Source organism: Pseudorca crassidens, chromosome 3 (assembly GCF_039906515.1).
Source record: "Pseudorca crassidens isolate mPseCra1 chromosome 3, mPseCra1.hap1, whole genome shotgun sequence".
Taxonomy (NCBI): Eukaryota; Metazoa; Chordata; class Mammalia; order Artiodactyla; family Delphinidae; genus Pseudorca; species Pseudorca crassidens.
In genome coordinates, this window is record NC_090298.1 from 34607703 (window position 1) to 34631731 (window position 24029).

General features: G+C 39.0%; 1 protein-coding gene across 2 annotated transcripts in view; it reads right to left on the bottom strand.

Annotated features, from left to right (window-relative positions):
* PLCXD3 (phosphatidylinositol specific phospholipase C X domain containing 3) overlaps window positions 1-24029 on the bottom strand; it is a 190558-nt gene that overhangs the window by 55947 nt on the left and 110582 nt on the right. The window contains exons 1-2 of one of the 2 annotated variants that reach the window (XM_067730601.1): window positions 23311-23428; window positions 2002-2710 (exon numbers count right to left, since the gene is read on the bottom strand). In XM_067730601.1, coding sequence (XP_067586702.1) covers window positions 2002-2710; window positions 23311-23320 — 719 coding nt within the window. In that variant the 5' untranslated portion in view covers window positions 23321-23428. Of the gene's footprint in view, window positions 1-2001; window positions 2711-23310; window positions 23429-24029 lie in introns of those variants that run through there. The other variant, XM_067730600.1, reaches the window with a different exon arrangement.

Consider the following 24029-nt stretch of genomic DNA (forward strand, 5'->3'; position numbering starts at 1 on the left):
GTTTCTTGCTTCTTTGAATGCATCCATCACTCACTCTACTTCTCAAGAAGAAACTTTATTCTCCCCTCTTTTCTTTCATTCACACCACATAGCTAAATAGTCATCCAACTTTTGCTGTCGCATACTGTCCCCTTCTACATTTTCTCACTTCTTCAGTTTAGCTTGCATATCCTTGCTAAAATGGTTCCAAGCACCTCTTAACTGCTTACTTTCTCCACTCCATCTACCCTCCATGCTTCACCAATTATCTACCCAAAATGCACATCTGGTCAAGTCACTCCACCACTAAATATCATTTTCTAGCTCCCCATTGCTCATAGGATGATGTTCCCTGTAGCCTGGCTTTTAGCCATCCTCAGTGCCAGTTCCTAAGCTCCGACCAGTGCCGGCTACAACCCCAGAGCCCTCCTCCACCTCACCTGTGATGGCAACATTTTTTTCTCTTTTATATGCTATGATTTATTATATTTAATATGGTAACATTTAGATTCATTATAATTTAATCTCTCATCACTTTAAGTTGTACAATTCATTAACTATATCCTCTAGACTGTGCAAGAAGGCTTTTAGCCTTCTTGCAAATGCGTTCCTGCCCCACTACAAATTTCATCTGCCGTTCTCCACCATATAGCATTTTCATCTCTAAAGGCCACACACAGCATTTTCACCTCTGAATCTTTTCTTCTCCTTTTCTTGTCTTTCCCTACAAGACCTTGTGCAAAACATTCATTCTCTGCCTCTTTACCATAATTCAAAATATCAGTTAAAGTTAAAAATAAAAGGTGTGATAGGAATTGTGTTTATTCTTCAATGTTTGCCTTGTTTAATACTTTAACTCAAAAGAATAAATAATATGTACAATGCTACATGTTGTATCAGGGGAATGAGTTACAAAGATCTTTGGTGATTGCTAATTACACCTCACAGGTGACCACTACCCTACATGTATGTCTGGGCTTGACCAATGGAATGCCTACTCTCTGGAGACTGATTCTTGCTAACGATTGATTCTTGCTAAAAATGTAGTGTAAAGGCATAGAATACAGCTTGAGAAAAATGGTGCTTGAGTCTTTGTTTCATTATTCATTGTCCAAGTGGCTTTAGGCAAAACATTTCACTTCTCTGAACTTTAATTTTTATCTGTTATACAGTATCTACTTCCCAGGATTGTTATGCAGATCAAATGGAATCAAGTATGTGAAAATACTCTGAAAAAAGTAGAGAAAGGGCTTTGTAATCTATAAAATGCTATGCAAATGTGAAAAGGAGTGCTATGAAAAGATAACTGGACATGGGGTCAAAATGCATGGTGCAGGGATTCCCTGGCAGTCCAGTGGTTAGGACTCCATCTGTGCTTCCACTGCAGGGGGCCCAGGTTCGACCCCTGGTTGGGGAACTAAGATCCTGCAAGCTGCATGGTGTGGTAAAAACAAAACAAAAACAAACACAAACAAACAAAAACCATGGTGCTGTGGGTTGACCTGTGTCCTACAAAATGACATATTCAAGTCCTAATCCCCAGTACCTGTAAGTGTGACCTTATTTAGAAATAGGGCATTTGCAGATGTAATTAAATTAAGATGAGATCACTAGGGTGGGCCCTAATCCAATATGACTAGTGTCATTATAAGAAGAGAAGACAGAGAAGCAGGGAAGAATGCCATGGAAAGGTGGGTGCAGAGACTGGAGTGATGCATCTGTAAGCTAAGAACCACAATGGATGCCAACCATTGCCAGAAGTTAATGCAGAGGCATGGAAAAGATTCTCCCTCAAAGCTCTCAGAAGGAGCGAGTCCTGCTGACACCTTGATTTCAGACTTCTAGCCTCTGGAACTGAAGATGGTAAATTTCTTTTGTTTTTAAGCTACCCAGCAGCCTGTGATACTTTGTTGTGGCAGCCCTAGGAAACTAACTCACATGGGTGTGAATTAACTCCATCACTAATTAACTATTTGAATTTAATTATTTAAAAATTTCCCCTGATAACTTAAGGACACTTACCTTTCTGTGATTGTTTCTCTGAGACCACTGGCCACCCCTTTGACCACGGTGCTAGCTTTGGGGGTCAGCACCACCTGAGATATAAAAAATGATCCCTTCTTCCTTCTCTCAGTGATGGATGCCTGAAGAAACTGGATCAGTTTTTCCGGGTCTGTGGTGTTGGCCCAAGGTGCTGGCATCATCTGCCCAGGCCAGAGAAAGGGTACTTCCAGAGCCACTGGACTGTGGTAGAAGACCAGCACTTGGTAGTCCTTCTCCCACAGGTACTTTAGACTCACTTCCTGGGCAAAAATCGCTGGGCACATTTTATTTCCATAGATGTCTTTCAGCATTTGGACGAGTTTTTCATGGTGATACTTCTGCATCCCATAAAAGTGGTTGAAGTCCAAGAATACTACCTCCTTATGGTGATCTGTGAGGAATGCATTGATCTCCTCAAGGCCTTCATTGACTTTGGCACTGAACAAACCATGAGCAAAGTAGAGTTCATTGTCGGGGTCTCTAGGCTTGGTGGAAATTCGAAGATCAAAATAACGGATCCCAGCTCCTAGCTGACCAGTAAAGTTCATGGTTTGAGTGGCTAGCCATTTCCGCATCAGCTTTTTCGCCACAGTTCCAAACACAGAGACAAAATTCTGGACAGTTTCTGGCTGTTCAGGCCCCACTGGAGAGGCTTCATCAATGTAGAAGCTGAAGGAATCATGAGATCCTAGAAGAATAACAAGGCACGATGTGGTTACATTTCAGTCCTTTGTCCTTCCCAACTTCTTTCCCTCTTGCCATGTCCATATCTCTCCCTCAAATGAGCCAAAGGAAATACTAAGGAATATTTACCTAGTACATTCGAATGTCTTAGAAGGGTCTTTTTTTATAACCTAGTATAGTACATGGAGGACTTCAACTGACTAAATGGTTTGTAAAATGATAAGAAAAAAATCCCAACTAATCAATTTTTTAAAATTCAAAAGATCATCTTCTACTTCTGTAAACCAAGAATTTAATATATTCATTAGGGTTGGTTTTCCATATAGGTGGCGTAAGTGACCATTCATAAAGTAGAATTTATAGGAACTCACCAGTTCCCAAATACTTTGTCTACAATCTTGCCCTTTCCCTCTATTTTGGGTTGATTGTAAGCCTAGAGGGCTTGTTTCAATGAATAAAGAAGACCTTTTCACAGGTAGATGATCAGTGTTACTTCCTGCACTTTGGAAAGCACAAGAGGTCACGGGAATAAAGGAGGGGAGAAATAAGGCAAGAGGACGGTACAATTTCTGATATTTTAACATCATTCTTGACCTGCAATTGGGCAATTGTGAATGTAGATGAAGTCAGGTACTTTTTACATATTGAATAAACAATTATTTTTTTTCTTGCAAATTAACACAACTGATGGTATTTAAAAATTAACTAGTAGACTATTTTCTTCACAGATATTTCCTCTCTACAGTGAATGCTCTCTTTGGAGTTGCTTCCAAATTTAGAAGAATTTCTTCCTAGGGAGAACCTATTTAATTATTTATTTTTGGCAGTTACAAATATCAAACCTCCAGAAATGTAGCAATGAACATGTGTATGATTTGCCTGTAAGTACAGAGTGCCATTTAAAATATCATTGGACACAATAAAGGAAAATTATTTCATTTTAATTTTAGAGACACAGATGTAGGGAACAAATGTATGGACACCAAGGGGGGAAAGTGGTGGGGTGTGGTGGTGGTGGGATGAATTGGGAGATTGGGATTGACATATATACACTAATATGTATAAAATGGATAACTAATAAGAGAACCTCTGCATAAAAAAATTAATTAAATTACATTAAAAATTAAAAAAATATTCAGAAACATTACAGAGAATCTTCACTTAAAAGTTCTTTTAAATAATTTTAAAGGTAAACGAAAGATTACCAGATCAAAATAAAGTTCTTTGGACTCTGAAAAAAAAAAAAGCCCCCTTTACTTCTTGGTAAAATTAAATTAATATATTCTGGATTTTTCACACATTAGAAAATGCAGATGTCATTATTCCCCATCTGTTACTCAGGCTTCCTTACACCTTGTTGCTCACTCCTGATTTACATCCATTGAAGTACAGCTTTTTCTAGATTTTTCACTCTTCCAACCCAAGATGTGTACTTGTGCACATGCATGCACACACACACACACACACACACACACACCTGTAAGTTTATTATCACCTCAGGGCCTTTAACTGTTAAGCTATTTGAAGCAACATTTTTTAGTGATGCAATATTTATCTTTGTCTATATTCCATATCTATGTCAATCTATATCTCTATGCCTATAGAGATATATCTATTTATCTATGTCTAGCAGTAAACAGACTACAGTAATTACAAGAGTATGGATATTAGACACCATGGTGGGTTGTTAGAAAAAATAGTTTGAAACATGCTTTGATACCTTGTAAATCATAACCTTTCAAGACTTGGAACAGATAATTCCTCAGAATTATTGGAATTTTTCAAACAATGAAAGGTAACCCCAAAATGTAGAAATACCACATTTACTTTCATCTGGAAATATCTGATCTATTTATCTTTAGTAGATGGTATGGGAAGAAAATGTCAGCACTTTCTGGATAAGGAAAACTGTCAGTTTGGATCTGGCATTGGCAAATTTTAATAGGGATTTAAATTGCTGCATGTTGATTTATTAGTTGCTGTTCAGTGAATGGCTAATATAAATGAAGAAACTAAACTGTACTATGGTTTAATATACAGCAAGATTATGTTTAAAGAAAGAAATAAAAAAGTGAGCTTAAGAAGAGTTATAATGGGCTTCCCTGGTGGCGCAGGGGTTGAGAGTCTGCCTGCCGATGCAGGGGACACGGGTTCGTGCCCCGGTCCGGGAGGATCCCACATGCCGCGGAGCGGCTGGGCCCGTGAGCCATGGCCGCTGAGCCTGCGCGTTCGGAGCCTGTGCTCCGCAATGGGAGAGGCCACAACAGTGTGAGGCCCGCGTACCAAAAAAAAAAAAAAAAAAAAAAATGAGTTATAATGAAATGATCTAGGATTGGATTAAAATAAGTATAAATAAGTAAATAAACCCTCAAAATAAGGGTTAATTTATAAAATTTTAAATTAATTTACAGGCACGTGAAGAAAAGGTGGATGAAAGTAATTAGTTACTTCTGTAATCTAATAGAAGACATAATTGGAAGCACACAGAAAGGGAATTAAATATGACTAGACTTCTTTCAGAAATGAGTTGCTCCTTGTTTTTGACACGTTACTAGAAATATTAATTTGTTATTAAGGCCAAAATAAGGTAATATTAAAAATTAAAAACAGATAACAGGCAGAAGGAGAAACCACTGATACCCCCACCAGTATTTGTTCTAAGCTTGATGAGCAGAATTATTCACCAGATGCAAATATTATTTGAAGAGAATTAAATTATCAATCAACATAAAACACTATCTATGCATTTTGGGAGAAAATACATTATCTAACATTGGCCAAGAAAGAATATTTTCAAGACTTTTAATTTCATTTGGAATAGTAGTTCCTCCCAAATTTCAAAATTTCCTCTAAACCATGAAGCTTTCTATTTGTTTGAACTTAAAACAAAAATACAGCACTACTACTTTATGACTTTCAATAACAGAGAAAGCCTCTGGCCCAGCCCTGTGTCTTTAAAATCAGGGAGCCTGCCCATGAGCAAAACAGTGCTAAACACTATTTCTTTGTTCTAAATCCACAACCTGTGTGCCTTATCTGGTCTAATATTTTGCTTCTACACTGGTTCAGTGTTCCTGTCCTCTTGTCCTCTTATTCTTATTTTATCTACCGCCCAAACTCGTACCTTGGACATGATACTTAAAGTTGCTCCTTTGATTCTGAACTTAGCTTTTCAATTTTGGCTTTGATTTGTCCTCTCTACTTAGACAAGAGCTGGCCACTCCCATTATGAACCCAGGCCAGTCAAGTTCCTTTGCTCTGGCTCTGAATAAGTGAATGGAATGGAAGAGGTTATTTTCTTTCATTTCTTAGAAACAGCCACTTTTATTAGTTTCTCCTCAGTCGGCTACATCACTCCCTCATTCAGACAGTAGGCATACTTCTAAGACAGAGCTTAACATTCCCTGCCATCCTGACATTTACATCTCTCTGTTGAGGGTAGGCCCAATCTAGTGACTTTTTTCTAATAAATTAAATAACACAAACATGATGGGATACCACTTCTGAGATTATGCTGCAAAAGACTGTGACTTCCATCATGCTACTCTTTCTCTTGCTGGTTTTGATGAAGCAAACTGCTGTGTTGCAGAGGTCCATTTAACAAAGACCTGGGAATGGCCTCCAGCCAGCAGCAAGTTAGGAACAGAGCCCCTCAGTCTAACAGCCCTCAAAGATCCGAATCCTTCAATAGCCACTGAGTAACCTTGGAAGTACATCCTGCCCCAGTGGGATCTTGACTGCAGCCTTGTGAGAGATCTTGAAGCAGAGGGTTCAGTTAATATTTGCCTAGACTCCTGACCCACAGAAACTGTGTCTTGTTTTAAGTGACTAAGTTTGGGGATAATTTGTTACATAGCAATAGTTAACTAATGAAAGCTATAACAACCCTTTGGGGTTAATGAGGGCATTTGAGGTCTACAAACCCAAGTGCCTAATATAAGAACTTGAAATGTTAATGAAGAGAAATTAAATTCAAAATGTTCATACGCACCTCTTTATGCTTGTAAACTATGTATCAGCTAAGAGAGAGTGAAAGAAATCAAGTTGGTTTAAAAAGTTTTCTTGAATGGAGGAGTTACTCCATTCTGCATTCTGGTATGGATGATCTTAGATGTCATATAGTCTAATCAGCTAAAATGCAGCATCCATTTTAGTAACTCAACAGTGTAAGGGATCTCTGTGATCATCTCATTTTTATGGTCTCTTGTACTGAACTTAACATCTCATCCTATAATTTGCTGTGGTAGGAAGACTTCTAGGATGGCCCCCCCAACTTCCATCCCCTGTTATAGATGTCCTGTATAATCCCCTCCACTTGAACATGGTAAATATGAGGGATATCATTCTCATGATTATGTTCCAGTATATGGAAGAGTTTTTTTTTTCAGATGTAATTAAGGTCCCTAATCAGTTGGCTTTGTGTTAACTAAAGAGAGATTATCCTGAGTGGACCTAACCTAAGCAGGTAAGCCCATCAAACAGAGACAACAAGCAGCAGCAGATGTTCTGTTGTCCTTAAGAAACAAAATGCAATGTGGTAGAGAGGACCGTGTGGCAGTTGAAGTGATTAATAGCCTACCAAAATGATATGAAAATTACTTTGAGCTGAATATATCTGAACAATCAGCAGCCACATACAGAAACATTATCTAAATTTAAATAGAACCTCTGAAAATATAGTTACCATTGACTTCCCTCCCAGGGAGTTACTTGATTGGGGAAAAACAAAAACAAAAACAAAAACAAAAAACGACAGTTAGCACCAGAAGTGTGAATTCAGCTGCTTGTTAGAATTAAAAAAAAAAAAAAAATAGAACCTTCCATATTCTCCCATTGAAGCTCTATCTACCCCTCTTTTGTTAAGTTTAGTATATAAGCCTTTTCTTTCTGGTTATTCCAGTAAGTTACTAGTCTCTGAGTGCTTCTGCATGTACACTGTGCATGCATAAATAAACATTGTCTTTTCTCCTGTTAATCTATCTATTGTTGATTAATTTGTAGACCACCAATCACTGGACCCAACCCAGAAGAGGAAAAGATTTCCTTCTTATGAAGTGAAGAGTTGGCAGCTTCTAGGAGCTGAGGGCCACAGTGCTACAACTCAAAGAACTACATTCTGCCAACAATCAGCAAGCTTTCAAAAGGATCCTTAGCCGCAAATGAAATTACAGCCTTGGCCAATACTTTGATTTCAGACTGATGCAGCCTGGTCTTCATATTAAATTAGGCAATACAGTACTTTGAAAACAGCATTGAATGTGTTGGAAGACTAGGCTCGAATTCGAGCTCAGTTACTAACTCAAAGTTTAACACTGGAGGGTCATCGGATTGTTAACTCTTCTGGTTTCGGATTTTCCAATTTGTTCAATTAAGATACTCTCCACACCTACTTCATATGATTGTTACAAGGAAGAAATGAACCCATGTTCATGAAGTTTCCATAAAAGAACTATAAAACTTAAATTACAATTATTTTCATATGGTGATATACCTAGTCACAAAACATCTATTCACTTGTGGCTAAGAAAAACATTACCTAGACAAACACACATTGGGACATCTGTGCAAGCAGGAACGGAAATGATTTAAGTTGCAGGATTTAGATTTTTGTAAATAGTTTTTGAAAATCAGATTCTTATCCATCACTTGTCTAAGATTTAGCAAATGTAGGACAATCAACATTACCACATTTCTTGTTGCTTTGAACAGCAGCTAAATATTTACATTCTGCCATGTTAAGAAAATTGATCTGTTATGTATATTAAGCACTACCTCTCTTCCATTCAATATCTTTCCAGCATTATTTATAAAAGCTCTTTGAGATGGAGTTCTGGTTGGTCTCTCAGTTTGGTCACAGTTCCATTTCAAATTCTGCAAAATTATGGGTTTAATAAACATCAAAGAAAATGCATCAAGTTCATTTCATCTGTGAACCTTCAGAACAAGAAGGCCCAGGAGGCTAAGGTTTGACATGCTCATGAGTGTGCAATTCTGATATCTATATCCTGATCTTAGAATTCAGGCTCTGACTCCATCAATATAAGAACTGCTCCTCTCCTGGTCTCTGCAGGGCACTAAGCTTGCTTGCAAAAGTTTATGCATGGCACTCTGTATTTCCCTTTCCTTGCCTGTTTTATTCCTATTTTATTTAGCACAGTGCCAAGGTTTTTAAGATTCCTGCTTTCTGGGAACAGGTTTCCTGTGTATTTGATATCTTGGTACCTTTTGTGATTATAAGGCCAACACCACAGGAGTAGGGAAGCATACGTACCTGCAATCTGTGAACCAAAAGAAGACTGCTGGATGAAGGGGTGAAAGAGTATATTTAGCTTTTGACGCCCTTTTCTAGGGTAGAAGATAAGCAGGTGGTAGTATCTCCACTTTCCATGGGAAGAGACAGAGTTCTGGAGTGAAGTTTACCCACTGGTCTTCCCTTCATGAAAGTCTCAGTCCTAGTCTTCTGCAACTTACATGTATTCCCTTCTCTGTGGCAAAGCCTTTGTTCACTCATGGTGGTCTTCCTTTCCCCTGAATTCACAGTTCGTCTAGTCTGCAGCTTCTTCTCATCAACCAGTACCAGTTATTAGATGTTGTAACTAATGCTCATTATGTTCATTGAATTTTTATTCAGTCTTTATATCTTGCCCTCCACCTGCAATCCCCCAACATACATATTGATTTTAATCTAGATTATAAGCTTCCCCAAAAGAAAAAACTATGCCTTATAAACTCCTGTGCCCACTACTGTATCCAGCTTTATAAATATAAAAACATTTGGTTCAAGTCAATGGGTCAAAATTGTTCACATGGGATATGCTATAAAAGCAAAATCACTACTTCTACTAATAACCATTTTTACAGATTAGGCCATTATTGACCCCCTTTTTCTTTACTATTTCCTTTTAGATTTCTCAGAAAATTAGTCTACACAGCCTGGCTCTCTCTCCCTAACTTTGGTTCCATCTTTAACTGCTGTAATCACACTATCATGATTGTAACTCATATAAAACCTCTGTGAAATATCCTCAGTGACTACTAAAGAAACTCACCAGCCTTCTGTGATCTCATTCCTAAATCCTAGCACAGAGCTTAGCAGGCATTTAAGTTAACATTGTTGAGTAAAGGAATGAGTGAATCCTGCTCAACCTTGCTGGAACATTTGATACTGCTATACTTCCTTCTTGAAATATTTTCCTCCTTTGGCTTTTTAGCCATGACTCTTTCCTAGTTTTTCTACTTTCTTGTAACTGTCCTTTCTCAGTCTCCTTTTGCCGCCTCTTGCTGCTCTTCCAATTCCTAAATGAGAGTGTTATCCAAAGTTCTATTCAAGACTTCAACTTGCTCCATGCTTCTTCCTAGGGTGATCTCATTCATTTCTTTGGCCTCATGCCTTATAATAGATGCATAATAAATTGATCCCATCTAATCTGACCTCCATTACAGATTCCCTGTCTGCCTATCAGGCAACTAAATTTCATTGCTCCATGGGAAACTTAAACTTAAAATGTTTTAGATGAAGCATAGTATCTTCCCCTTCAAACCTGCTCCTTTATATGTGTCCCTATGATACTTATCTCATATTCCTTCCATCTCATCCTTGGATTCATCTTGAATTCTTACCTGCCCCTCAAACCTCACATTCAGTCAGCCTTAAAGTCCCATTGTACTGACCTCCAAATCCTCTCTCAGATATGGCCTCTTCTTTTCCATTCCATTGCCAATGGCCTGGTTTCCGGTTGGGACCACTGACATAGCTTTTAGGTAATGTTCCCTTTATCCTAGCTACTACCATTTAACCTTCCTCTTCAGGCATTATCCTGCCTCAGCCTCTAGAATGGACTTAATCTTAGAAAAAAAGCTATAGAATTGATTTCAGACAATAGAGTGGCACGTCTCATCAAATTCCTCTTGCTCTCTGTCTCACTTTCATTAACAGGAATCTGGTCTTGGTAACTTATCCAGTATTCAAGTCTTCTAAGGAAATTATTTTCTCTTATGACTCCATCCCACCCTTAGGATACTGAAATTTCACCACTAAATGTTAGGCTGGTAAGTAGAACTTAGTTATGTGTTGAGTCTCTCTGCCTGTTGGTGTTCCTTCAATATTGTCGACTCCAGAGTACTAATTAGTCAGCTCCATTCCCTGTTACCTTGTACTAAAATCCCTAAACACAACTCTGTGTGGACTCTGGCCTTGAGAGGGTACAAACCTGATTGATGGCATATAGGACTCTGACCTCAGCACATGATCATCTCTGCAGGGAGATCTGTACTGCCCCATTCCCGGTAGTACTTAATAAACAAAACCTCCTATTGGTTTCTGACTGTAATAGAGTAGGGAACATACACAGATTATGAAAAAATATTAATTCTCAAATCACTTTTACTTGATTTGGAAGTCAGTCAATTCTCTCCAATTGTAACTATACAATGCTCAATCTGACAGAAAAAAATGTAAAAATCAATTATTTGGTTATTATTTGACAACCTACAATTAATCTTATTAATTTTTTCCCCCGTTGATTAAAGTGATCGGTTATTTGGATTTTTCAGAGACAAAGGCCAAACCTTGAGGAGTAAGGATCACTCCTTATTCCTGTCATGTAATCTTGCTTCAGTCCTCTAGCACACGATAGGGCTTTGTGGACAATACAAGTGATTTTGTGTCATCAGAGATAATGCACAATATGTAATACAAACTAAGACACTTCTAAAACTGAACAGATAATTAAAAACTACATGCTTGTAATTTAATATTTGTACTTCACTTGACATAAATGTATAGGAAATACAATTTTTAATATTAAATTAAACCTGACACATCTTGTAGAACACTGAGATTAATCCTTTTGTAAAGGAAAAATCAAAATGACCATGCTGTGTTTTCTCCTTGGATAAATCTGTATCTTTCATATTGTGTAAAGCCACACTCAGCACGTCTCAGAGACAGTAAGCTGAAGTAAAGGAGGTTGGTTTCTTTACTTTTAAGTCTTTTGATCCAGGATCCCAGATGCTAAATTTGAGAAGCCTTATTACATTAATGCCTCCCAGTAGAGAAGCTCAATATTCATCACAATTTCTTTAAACTTGCTGGGTCGTTTCTTTAAACCAGTAGAGGAGCTGACAGTGAATAGTTTAGAGCAGCAGCGTTTCAGTCAAGGGGCAGAAAAGAAAGCCTGCTCCAACTGCCACCCTTGGTGAAACTTATTAAACCTCTTTTTCATATAGATGTCCTTTTAAGGACTATCAATAGGGTTGTCTGGAAAATAATTAAAAGACACCCCAAGAAATAAAGAATCCCTAAATTACTGCTAACTTCCCATAAACCAGCTCAGCTATACATTCTCCCTCTCCACTGCAGCATCTGCCTGGACCATTCTCAGGAGCTGCTAAGCCAGGGATAACAGTATCCCAAACTTCTAAATCTGCCAGCATAGCATTGGTGAGAGCAGCTTCCTAAATGGGAAGGTCCTGAGACCAGGAAGAATCTATATATGAAATATAAAGATTTAAGAAGAAAATCAATAGAGCAGCAATACTGTTAGGTAATCAGAAAGACCAATAGACCCATCTGTTTCCCTAGAGAAGTGGTATTTAACCAGGGTTGATTTTGATCCAGGAAATATTTGACAACACCTGGAGATGTTTTGTGTTGTTATAAGTGAAGGGGGCAGTGCTACTGGCATTGAGTGGGTAGAGGGCCAGAGATGCAGCTGACCATCCTGCAGTGCACTGGACAGCTTCCACAACAAAGAATGAACCAGCCCAAAATGTCTGTACAGTAGTTCCCCTCATCTGCAGGGGATATGTTCCAAGACACCCAGTGGATGCCTGAAACCATGAATAGTACCAAATCCTATATATACTATGTTTTTTCCTATACGGACATACATATGATAAAGTTTAACTTATAAATTAGGCACAGTAAGAAACTATCTGAATTGCCAGCATCACTACTCTTGCACTTTCGGGCCATTATTAAGTAAAATAAGTGTTACTTGGAACACAAGCACTGAGATACCATGGCAGTCTATGTGATAACCAAGATGGCTAAGTGACCAATGGGCGGGATACCCTGCTCAAAGGGATGATTCACTGCCAAGGTGGGACAGAGTGGTCAGCATGAGGTTTCATCACACTACTTAAACAGTGAGCAACTTAAAACTTATGAATTGTTCATTTCTGGAATTTTCCATGTAATATTTTTGGGCCAGAGATGACCCGGATAACTGAAACCTCAAAAAGCAGAACATCGAATAAGGGGGGACGACTGTACTAACAAGGTTGAGAAAGCTTGCTCTAGTTGAAACTGTACAGGCAGATAAAGTAATTTCCAGAAGTATAAACCAAACATGGAATTGTCTCCCTCCACCCACACACACATTTTCCCACAGTAAAACTCATCTCTCACATACTTCTCATGGTGTCATTTTACTTTTAAGATATTCTGAATACTTACAGCAACTAAAACTATCACATATGAAACACTGCATTTTTTTTTTTTTTTCGGTATGTGGGCCTCTCACAGTTGTGGCCTCTCCCATTGTGGAGCACAGGCTCCAGAAGCGCAGGCTCAGAGGCCATGGTTCACGGGCCCAGCCGCTCCGTGGGATCCTCCCGGACCAGGGAACGAACCCGTGTCCCCTGCATCGACAGGTGGACTCTCAACCACTGCGCCACCAGGAAAGCCCTGCTTTTTTTTTTTTTTTTTTTAACATCTTTATTGGAGTATAAGTACAATCTTGTGTTAGTTTCTGCTGTATGATAGAGTGAATCAGCTGTATGCATACGTATATCCTTATATGCCCTCCTGTTTGTGTCTCCCTATCCACCCCTCTAGGTGGTCACAAAGCACGGAGCTGATCTCCCTGTGCTATGCAGCTGCTTCCCACTAGCTACCTATTTTACATTTGGTAGTGTACATGCCACTCTTTCACTTCTTCCCAGCTTGCCCATCCCCCTCCCCATGTCCTCAAGTTCACTCTCTACATTTGGTCTTTATTCCTGTCCTGTCACAAGGTTCTTCAGAACCATTTTTTTTTTTTAAGATTCCATATATATGTGTCAGTATACGGTATATGTTTTTCTCTTTCTGACTTACTTTACTCTGTATGACAGACTCTAGGTCCATCCACCTCACTACAAATAACTCATTTTCATTTGTTTTTATGGCTGAGTAATATTCCATTGTATATATGTGCCACAACTCCTTTATCCATTCATCTGTCGATGTACACTTAGGTTGCTTCCATGTCCTGGCTATTATAAATAGAGCTGCAATGAACATTGTGGTATATGACACTTTTTGAATTATGGTTTTCTCAGGGTATATGCCTAGTAGTGGGATTGCCGGGTTGTACGGTAGTTCTATTTTTAGTTTTTTAAGGAACTTCCATACTGTTCTCCATAGTGGCTGTATCAATTTACATTCCCACTAACAGTGTAAGAGGGTTCTATCCTCTCCAGCATTTATTGTTTGTGGATTCTTTGATGATGGCCATTCTGACTGGTGTGAGGTGATACCTCATTGAAGTTTTGATTTGCATTTCTCTAATGATTAGTGATGTTGAGCATCCTTTCATGTGTTTGTTGGCAATCTGTATATCTTCTTTAGAGAAATGTCTCCTTAGGTCTTCTACCCATTTTGGGATTGGCTTGTCTGTTTTTTTGATATTGGGCTGCATGAGCTGCTTGTATATTTTGGACATTAATCCTTTGTCGGTTGCTTCATTGGCAAATATTTTCTCCCATTCTGATGGTTGTCTTTTCATCTTGTTTATGGTTTCTTTTGCTATGCAAAAGCTTTTAAGTTTCATTAAGTCCCATTTGTTTATTTTTGTTTTTATTTCCATTTCTCTAGGAGGTGGCTCAAAAAGAATCTTGCTGTGATTTATGTCATAGAGTGTTCTGCCCATGTTTTCCTCTAAGAGTTTTATAGTGTCTGTCCTCACATTTAGGTATCTAATCCATTTTAAGTTTATTTTTGTATATGGTATTAGGGAGGGCTCTAATTTCATTCTTTAACATGTAGCTATCCAGTTTTCCCAGAACCACTTATTGAAGAGGCTGTCTATTATCCATTGTATATTCTTGCCTCCTTTATCAAAGATAAGGTGACCATATGTGCGTGGGTTTATCTCTGGGCTTTCTATCCTGTTACATTGATCTATCTTTCTGTTTGTGCCAGTACCATACTGTCTTGATTACTGTAGCTTTGTAATATAGCCTGAAGTCAGAGAGCCTGATTCCTCCACCTCCGTTTTTCTTCTCAACTTTGCTTTGGCTATTTGGGGTCTTTTGTGTTTCCATACAAATTGTTAAGTTTTTTGTTCTAGTTCTGTGAAAAATGCCATTGGTAGTTTGATAGGGATTGCATTGAACATGTAGATTGCTTTGGGTAGTAGAGTCATTTTCACAATGTTGATTCTTCCAATCCAAGATAATGGTAGATCTCTCCATCTATTTGTATGATCTTTAATTTCTTTCATCAATGTCTTATAGTTTTCTGCATACAGGCCTTTTATCTCCTTAGGTAGGTTTATTCTTAGATATTTTATTCTTTTTGTTGCAATGGTAATTGGGAGTGTTTCCTTAATTTCTCTCTCAGATTTTTCATCATTAGTATACAGGATGCAAGACATTGCTGTGCATTAATTTTGTATCCTGCTACTTTACCAAATTAATTCATTAGCTCTAGTAGATTTCTGGTAGCATCTCTAGGATTCTCTATGTATAGTATCATGTCAGCTGCAAACAGTGACAGCTTTACTTCTTCTTTTCCAATTTGGATTACTTTTCTTTCTTTTTCTTCTCTGATTGCTGTGGCTAAAACTTCCAAACTATGTTGAATAATAGTGGTGAGAGTGGGCAACCTTGTCTTGTTCCTGATCTTAGTGGAAATGGTTTCAGTTTTTCACCATTGATGATAATGTTGACTGTGGGTTTGTCATATATGGCCTTTATTTTGTTGATGTAGTTTCCCTCAATGCCTACTTTCTGGAGGGTTTTTATCATAAATGGGTGTTGAATTTTGTCAAAAGTTTTTTCTGCATCAATTGAAATGATCATATGGTTTTTCTCCTTCAATTTGTTAATATGGTGTATCACACTGTTTGATTTGCATACATTGAAGAATCCTTGCATTCCTGGGATAAACCCCACTTGATCATGGTGTATGATCCTTTTAATGTGCTGTTGGTTTCTGTTTGATAGTATTTTGCTGAGGATTTTTGCATCTAGGTTCATCAGTGATATTGGCCTGTAGTTTTCTTTCTTTGTGACATCTTTGTCTGGTTTTGGTATCAGGGTGATGGTGGCCTCCTAGAATGAATTTGGGAGTGTTCCTCTCTCTGCTATATTTTGGAAGAGTTTGAGAAGGATAGGTGTTAGCTCTTCTCTAAATGTTTGATAGAATTCACCTGTGAAGCCATCTTCTCCTGGGCTTTTGTTTGTTGGAAGATATTTAATCACAGTCTCAATTTCAGGGCTTGTGATTGGTCTGTTCATATTTTTTTTCTTCCTGGTTCAGTCTCGGAAGGTTGTGCATTTCTAAGAATTTGTCCATTTCTTCCAGGTTGTCCATTTTATTGGCATAGTGTTGCTTGTAGTAATCTCTCATGATCCTTTGTATTTCTGCAGTATCTGTTGTTACTTCTCCTTTTTCATTTCTAATTCTGTTGATTACAGTCTTTTCCCTTTTTTTCTTGATGAGTCTGGTTAATGGTTTATCAATTTTTTTATCTTCTTGAAGAACCTGTTTTTGGTTTTATTGATCTTTGGTATTGTTTCCTTCATATCTTTTTCATTTATTTCAAATCTGATTTTTATGATTTCCTTCCTTCTGGTAACTTTGGGTTTTTTATGTTCTTCTTTCTCTGATTGCTTTAGCTGTAAGGTTAGGTTGTTTATTTGAGATGTTTATTGTTTCTTAAGGTAGGATTGTATTGCTATAAACTTCCCTCTTAGAACTGTTTTTGCTCTATCCCATAGGATTTGGGTCATTGTGTTTTCATTGTCATTTGTTTCCAGGTATTTTTTAATTTCTTTTTTGATTTCTTCAGTGATATCTTGGTTATTTAGTAGTGTATTGTTTAGCTTCCATGTGTTTGTATATTTTACATTTTTTCCCCTGTAATTGATATATAGTAATTGATATCTAGTCTTATAGTGTTATGGTCAGAAAAGATACTTGATATGATTTCAAGTTTCTTAAGTTTACCAAGGCTTGATTTGTGACCCAAGATAAGATCTATCCTGGAGAATGTTCCATGAGCACTAGAGAAGAAAGTGTATTCTGTTGTTGTTAGATGGAATGTCCTATAAATATCAATTAAGTCCATCTTGTTTAATGTGTCGTTTAAAGCTTGTGTTTCCTTATTTATTTTCATTTTGGATGATCTGTCCATTGGTGAAATTGGGGTGTTAAAGTCCCCTATTCTTATTGTGTTACTCTCAGTTTCTCCCTTTATGGCTGTTAACATTTGCCTTATGTATTGAGGTGCATAAATATTACAATTGTTATATCTTTTTCTTGGATTGATCCCTTGATCGTTATATAGTGTCCTTCTTTGTCTCTTGTAATAATCTTTATTTTAAAGTCTATTTTGTCTGATATGAGAATTGCTACTCCAGCTTTCTTTTGATTTCCATTTGCATGGAATATTTTTTTCCATCCCCTCACTTTCAGTCTGTATGTGTCCCTAGGTCTGAAGTGGGTCTCTTGTAGACAGCATATATATGGGTCTTGTTTTGTATCCATTCAGCCAGTCTATGTCTTTTGGTTGAAACATTTAATCCATTTACATTTAAGGTAATTATCGATATGTATGTTCCTATTCCCATTTTCTTAATTGTTTTGGGTTTGTTATTGTAGGTCTTTTCCTTCTCTTGTGTTTCCTGCCTAGAGAAATTCCTTTAGCATTTGTTGTAAAGCTGCTGTGGTGGTGCTGCATTCTCTTAGATTTTGCTTGTCTGTAAAGTTTTTATTTACTCCATCGAATCTGACTGCAATCCTTGCTGGGTAGAGTAATGTTGGTTGGTAGGTTTTTCCCTTTCATCACTTTAAATACCTCCTGCCACTTCCTTCTGGCTTGCAGTGTTTCTGCTGAAAGGTCAGCTGTTAACCTTATGGGGATTCTCTTGTATGTTGCTTTTCCCTTGCTGCTTTAATATTTTTTCATTGTATTTAATTTTTGATAGTTTAATTAATATGTGTCTTGGCTGGTTTCTCCTTGGATTTACCCTCTATGGGACTCTCTGTGCTTCCTGGACTTGATTGACTATTGATTGACTTGTGATTGGCTTGATTGGCTCTGTTTGTGGTCTCCTTTTTGCAGGCTCCAGTTTCGTAGTTCCTGTTGGTTTTGGTGTCTGCCCTCTGTGGGTAAAGTTGGTTCAGTGGCTTGTGTAGGCTTCCTGGTGGAGAGGACTGGTGCCTGTGTTCTAGTGTGTGAGGCTGGATTTTATCTTTCTGGTGGGCAGGACCATGTCTGGTGGTGTGTTTTGGGGCATCTATGAACTTATTAAGATTTTAGGCAGCCTCTCTGCTAATGGGTGGGGTTGTGTTCCTGTCTTGCTATTTGTTTGGCGTGGGTTTCCGCCCTGGACCTTGCTCGTCGTTGAGTGGAGTTGGGTCTTAACGTTGAGATGGAGATCTCTCGGAGAGCTCTTGCTGAGTGATATCACGTGGGGCCAGGAGATCTGTGGCGGTCCAGTGTCCTGAATTTGGCTCTCGCACCTCAGAGGCTCAGGCCTGACACCTGGCTGGAGTTCCAAGACCCTGTCAGCCACACAACTCAGAAGAGAAGGGAGAAAAGAAAGAAAGAAAAATAAAATAAAATAAAATAAAATGTTATTAAAATAAAAAGTGTTTAAAAATTATTAAAATTAAAAAAATTAAGTAATAAAAAATAAAGAAGAAGCAGCCAAACCAGTAAATAAATCCACCAATGATAACAAGTGCTAAAAGCTATACTAATATACACATAAAAATCAGTAACTAGTCTGTCGCATACAGCAAACCCCAAGTCTACAGTTGCTCCCAAAGTCCACTGCCTCAATTTTGGGATGATTCTTTGTCTATTCAGGTATTCCACAGATGAAGGATACATCAAGTTGACTGTGGAGATTTAATCCGCTGCTCCTGAAGCTGCACAGACAAATTTCCCTTTCTCTTCTTTGTTTGCACAGCTCCTGGGGTTCAGCTTTGGATTTGGTCCCATCTCTGCATGTAGGTCACCCTCTGGCATCTGTTCTTCACCCAGACAGGAGGGGATTAAAGGAACGGCTGATTAGGGGTTTCTGGCTCACTCAGGCCAGGGGGAGGGAGGGGTATGGATGCAGGTTGAGCCTGAGGTTGCAGAGGCTGGCATGACGTTGCAACTGCCTGTGGCGCCGTGCATTCTCCCAGGGAAGTTGTCCCTGGATCCCGGGACCCTGGCAGTGGCGGGCTGCACAGGCTCCTGGGAGGGGAGGTGTGGATAATGACCTGTGCTTGCACACAGGATTCTTGGTGGCTGCATCAGCAGCCTTAGCATTTCATGCCCGTCTCTGGGGTCCGTGATGATAGCCGCAGCTTGCGCCTGTCTCTGGAGCTTGTTTAGGTGGTGCTCTGCCTTCTGTGGGCAGACGGGGAAGGAATCCCCTCTCCTTGTGCACCCCGAAACAATGGTCTCTTGTCTCTTCGGCAGCTCCAGACTTTTCCCGGACTCCCTCCCGGCTAGCCGTGGTGCACTAGCCCCCTTCAGGCTGTGTTCACGCCACCAACCCCAGTCCTCTCCCTGCGCTCCGACCTCCGAAGCCAGAGCCTCAGCTCTCAGCCCCCGCCCGCCCTGGCGGGTGAGCAGACAAGCCTCTCGGGCTGGTGAGTGTTGGTCGGCACCGATCCTCTGTGTGGGAATCTCTCCACTTTGCCCTCCGCACCCCTGTTGCTGTGCTGTCCTCCGCAGCTCCGAAGCTTCCCCCCTCCACCACCCGCAGTCTCCGCCTGTGAAGGGTCTTCCTAGTGTGTGGAAACCTTTCCTCCTTCATGGCTCCCTCCCACTGGTGTGGGTCCCGTCCCTATTCTTTTTTCTCTGTTTTTTCTTTTTTCTTTTGAGTTACCCAGGTACGTGGGGAGTTTCTTGACTTTTGGGAAGTCTGAAGTTTTCTGCCAGCGTTCAGCAGGTGTTCTGTAGGAGTTGTTCCACTTGTAGATGTATTTTTGATTTATCTGTGGGGAGGAAGGCGATCTCCGTGTCTTACTCCTCTGCCATCTTGAAGGTCCAGCCAAAGCATTGTTTTTGGGTTTGTTTGAAACCCAACAGAATATGTGGCTTAGACACTTATTTCTACCAATCTCTTGATTTTTACCTCAAAATTTCTTTCAATTGTTCTGACAATTCTCAAGATAATCAGTAAATTTTTCAGGCTAAAATTAAACCATGCAGATAAGTACCTTTTATTCATTGATCTCCATCTCCACTCCAGGAACTTCTGTGTGGCACGAGTTTTGCAGGGACTAGATTTGTCTAGTTCTTATTTAACTTATTTAATAAATAAAGTGCCTGTTGTGTGCAAGATACTGTGATAGGAGTTCTGTGTGTGGCTGAGAAGAGGTGGGCAGTTGGGAGATTAAAATAACAGCACTTATCAAGTAAAGGAAGGGAAGGTGGTTCCTTCTATTAAGCATCCCTTATGCCTCATGTCCTGCTCTGGACTATCGAGCATTTGGTAGACATTTATTGAGTATCTATTACATGCCATGCATTGGGTCAGGGATGTGGAAATCAAAGAGTACACGGTTGATCCTTGAACAATGCACATGGTCTAGGGGTGCCCACACTCTGTGCAGCCAAAAATCTGCGTATAATTTATAGGTGGCTCCCTGTATACTTGGTTCCTCTATATTCACGGTTCTGCATCTGCCTACTCAATCAACCATGAATCACGCTATGCTGTAGTGTTTACTATTGAAAAAATTTACATATAAGTGGACCCAAGTAGTTCAAACCCATGTTGTTCATCCTTGTGGAATTCATATCATAGTGGGGTGAATTAGGCAAGAAAAAAATTCACCATTATTATAAAGTATGATAAATGCTGTAATAAACTATATGTGATACTCTTTGATAAAATAGTTGTTCAGTCCATGATCTTCTAGAGATCCTTGATGACAAAAGATAAAGTGTGAGAATAATACCCAAGCATATGCAATCATTAAGGCTATACTTTTTCAATGTTAATGTGCATATGGATCACTTGAGGACCTTGTTAAAATCTGGGATGGGGCATGAGATTCTGCATTTCCAGTAAGCTCCCAGGTATTATCAATGCTGTTGTTTGAAGGACCACACTTTGAATAGCGAGGAATTAAGGTAATATTGGCATCTCTTGCTCATAAACTACATACCCATTACACCATCTTCTCTCCTCAGTTTCCTATGCTTCTCCACTCCCAGTTCCCCTCTTCACACACACACACACACACACACATGCATAGACACACACATGAATACATACATACACATTGATTCACATATTTCTGCTTGTGTGATTTCCAAGTTTGGAGAGATGTCATAAACACTGTGTTGTGGGTTATGAAAGAAATGTGGCAAAGATCAGGGAGAAAACGGCATATTTTGTTGACAATGTTGGCCTTGGCTACTTTAGCAGAACCTAGAGAAGAACTCCAAAGGGATCTTTGTTCCTAAACAATGTGGGAAAGAACCAGAAGAAAACCACACTTTCTCTGGTATTCTGCTCTGCTTCAACGCCCAAAGGTCCTGGACAGCCCAAGAAAGACAAGACAGTCTGTACCTAAGAGAGAGATATACTTTACCTAAGAGGAAACAAGAAAATCTGTTTTGCACAGCACTGTCTGGTTCTTCCTCCATTCACTGCCCCCAAAGATGCTCCATGAAGTCGAAAGAAATCAGACTCCCAGGAGCCTTTAGTAACATGTAGCTCAGGGTCCTAAGGCCCCTCAAGATGGGACTCCCTTTGCTTGCTGCACCCCAGCTACACCAGCCTTCTTTCTGCTAACCAAATACCTAAGCTCATTCCAATTTAGCCCTTGTGTGCATCCTTCTGCTCTGCCCCTTGTTGTTTGCATGGCTGACACCCTTTTCATTCAAGTCTTAGCTTAAATGTCATCTTCTTAAGTTGACCTTCCTGTATCTAAAGTATCTAACTCAACCCACCCTCCCTGTTAGTCTTCAGCCCATGATCAAGTTTGATTTTCTTCATAGTATTATATTTATCACCAACTTCAAGCTTCATACTATTTAATTGCTTATTTGCTTATTGTCTGCCTCCCACCCACTAGAATCTAAATTCAATGAGAGTAAGTATCTAATCTGTCTTGCTCACTATTGTATCTCTAGCAAAAGGCACAGCAATTGACACATAAAAGACACTCAAATATTTGTTGTATGAAATAATATCTTTCCATCTCTGTACACCTCAATATCTTAATCTATAAATGGACAGATGATGCAATCTACATATAAAAGTATAAAGTAAAATAAATGATAAGCACTAGACATGGATCACATAAAATACTCCACAAATATTAGCTTTTATCATCACTGTTAATTATTATTTCTGCATTATTAACTCTGAGCACTAAGTGCCTGGCACATAGTAGGTTCTCACCAAATACTGGCTTAGCAAACGAATGAGAACTGCACCGAAAAGTTATAAATACTATGGCTGCCAAAAATTCTTAGTACTACTCAATGGAAATATTGTCACAGCATCCAGGAGTGCCTAAGATAGATAAATGTGTTTTAAAGTCCTCTCCCTTATTGATTCCCTGGACCATGAGTTCCCTTTCCTGTACCAGATGCAGCAATGGCAAGAGCCACCATCTCTGGAAGGCTCTGTTCCTTACCGACATGCCATTCCAGATTCTTACCACAAATATAGGTTCTCCTGAAATCCAGAGCCAGAACCCACCTGTAGGGGGCTCAACTGCAGGGTAACTTACTCCATGACCATCTCTTCACCCCGTAGTTTTATCCTTGGGACAGGTACCTAAATCTAACTGTGCACAGCAGGCATTGAAAGAGACGCAAAGAAGATTCAGTCATATTCAGGGAGTATGCATCATAAGGGAAAGGAAAAAAGTTGGGAAGGCAGATGTGGTTGTCACACAGTCAGCCCTGTCTTCCCAATCCTCTTTAGGAACTGATTGTTTAAGATGCTGATGTCTTTTTAATGCCACTTCCTTCCCTGGATTCTCCCTCCTTCCCTGGATTCTCCACTAAAACCTCCCTGTAGTGTCAGACTCCAGAATTTGGGGCAGCTTTGAATATTTGTAAGCACAGGAGCAGCTCTGGTTACCTGGACAGACAGAAGAAATGTACTGGGGAAAGGGAGGGGCCAGAGTAGATAAAACCAGATCCCCATCACTAAAAGCAACTATTCTGAATGAAGAATATCTACTGTGTTTTTCCCTCTAAGAAATCAAATATGAAACATGGCAAATAAACAGTCCAATTATTATATTCTCTTAGATTTGAGAGCCAGAAGGTCTCTGAAGCCTATTTAGCTTTGTTCTTGCACGTCTGACACTATTGGTTTTCCTTTTATGAATAACGAAAATCTGAAATAACACAACATTACCCTTAATCATGTTTGTGCCACAGAAATAACATCTCCTTGAAATACAAGCCTTTGATTCTACGATGCCCTCACAAAACACCACTTGCCAAGAGCTGGATCTTTTTTTCTTTTATCAAAGAAGTGTTTGAGGCATGGGGATTATTTATTCCTCCTGTCTTCCTTCCAATCTCCCTTCCTCTTCATCCAGACTTGAGATCTGAGATCTGTATGTGTAGAGAAAAGCATACCTCATCTTACTTTCCAAACTCATGGCAAAACTAAAATAATAAGCAATGTCTGTAGATCTGGTGCACACATACACACTGGTTTATAAAAACTAGAACATAGGTACCATTATTAGACCTAAGAAGATTCTGAATAGCATCACCTTAATGTTACATGATATTTTGTTCCATAAATCCAAGAACACACATACGTATTACATGCTATATAAACATTCCCAAACCACTTAACTCAAAGTACATATTTGTTATAAAGCATTATTTGTTGCAATAGTATTGGTTATATAGAGTATTGATCAGGGATATACAGTATTGTCTTACTTTCAAATGAAAAACCCATGACTCTACATTGTATCTAAAATGGGTAATGGATGTTGCTATTTGTGAAATGAAAATATTGCAATGACACTCAAAATGTATTAGCTGAAAACTAACCTAGTATTTCACAAACACCTAGTATGTACCCTGTACCAGGCTAGCAGTCAATAGAAAAATAGA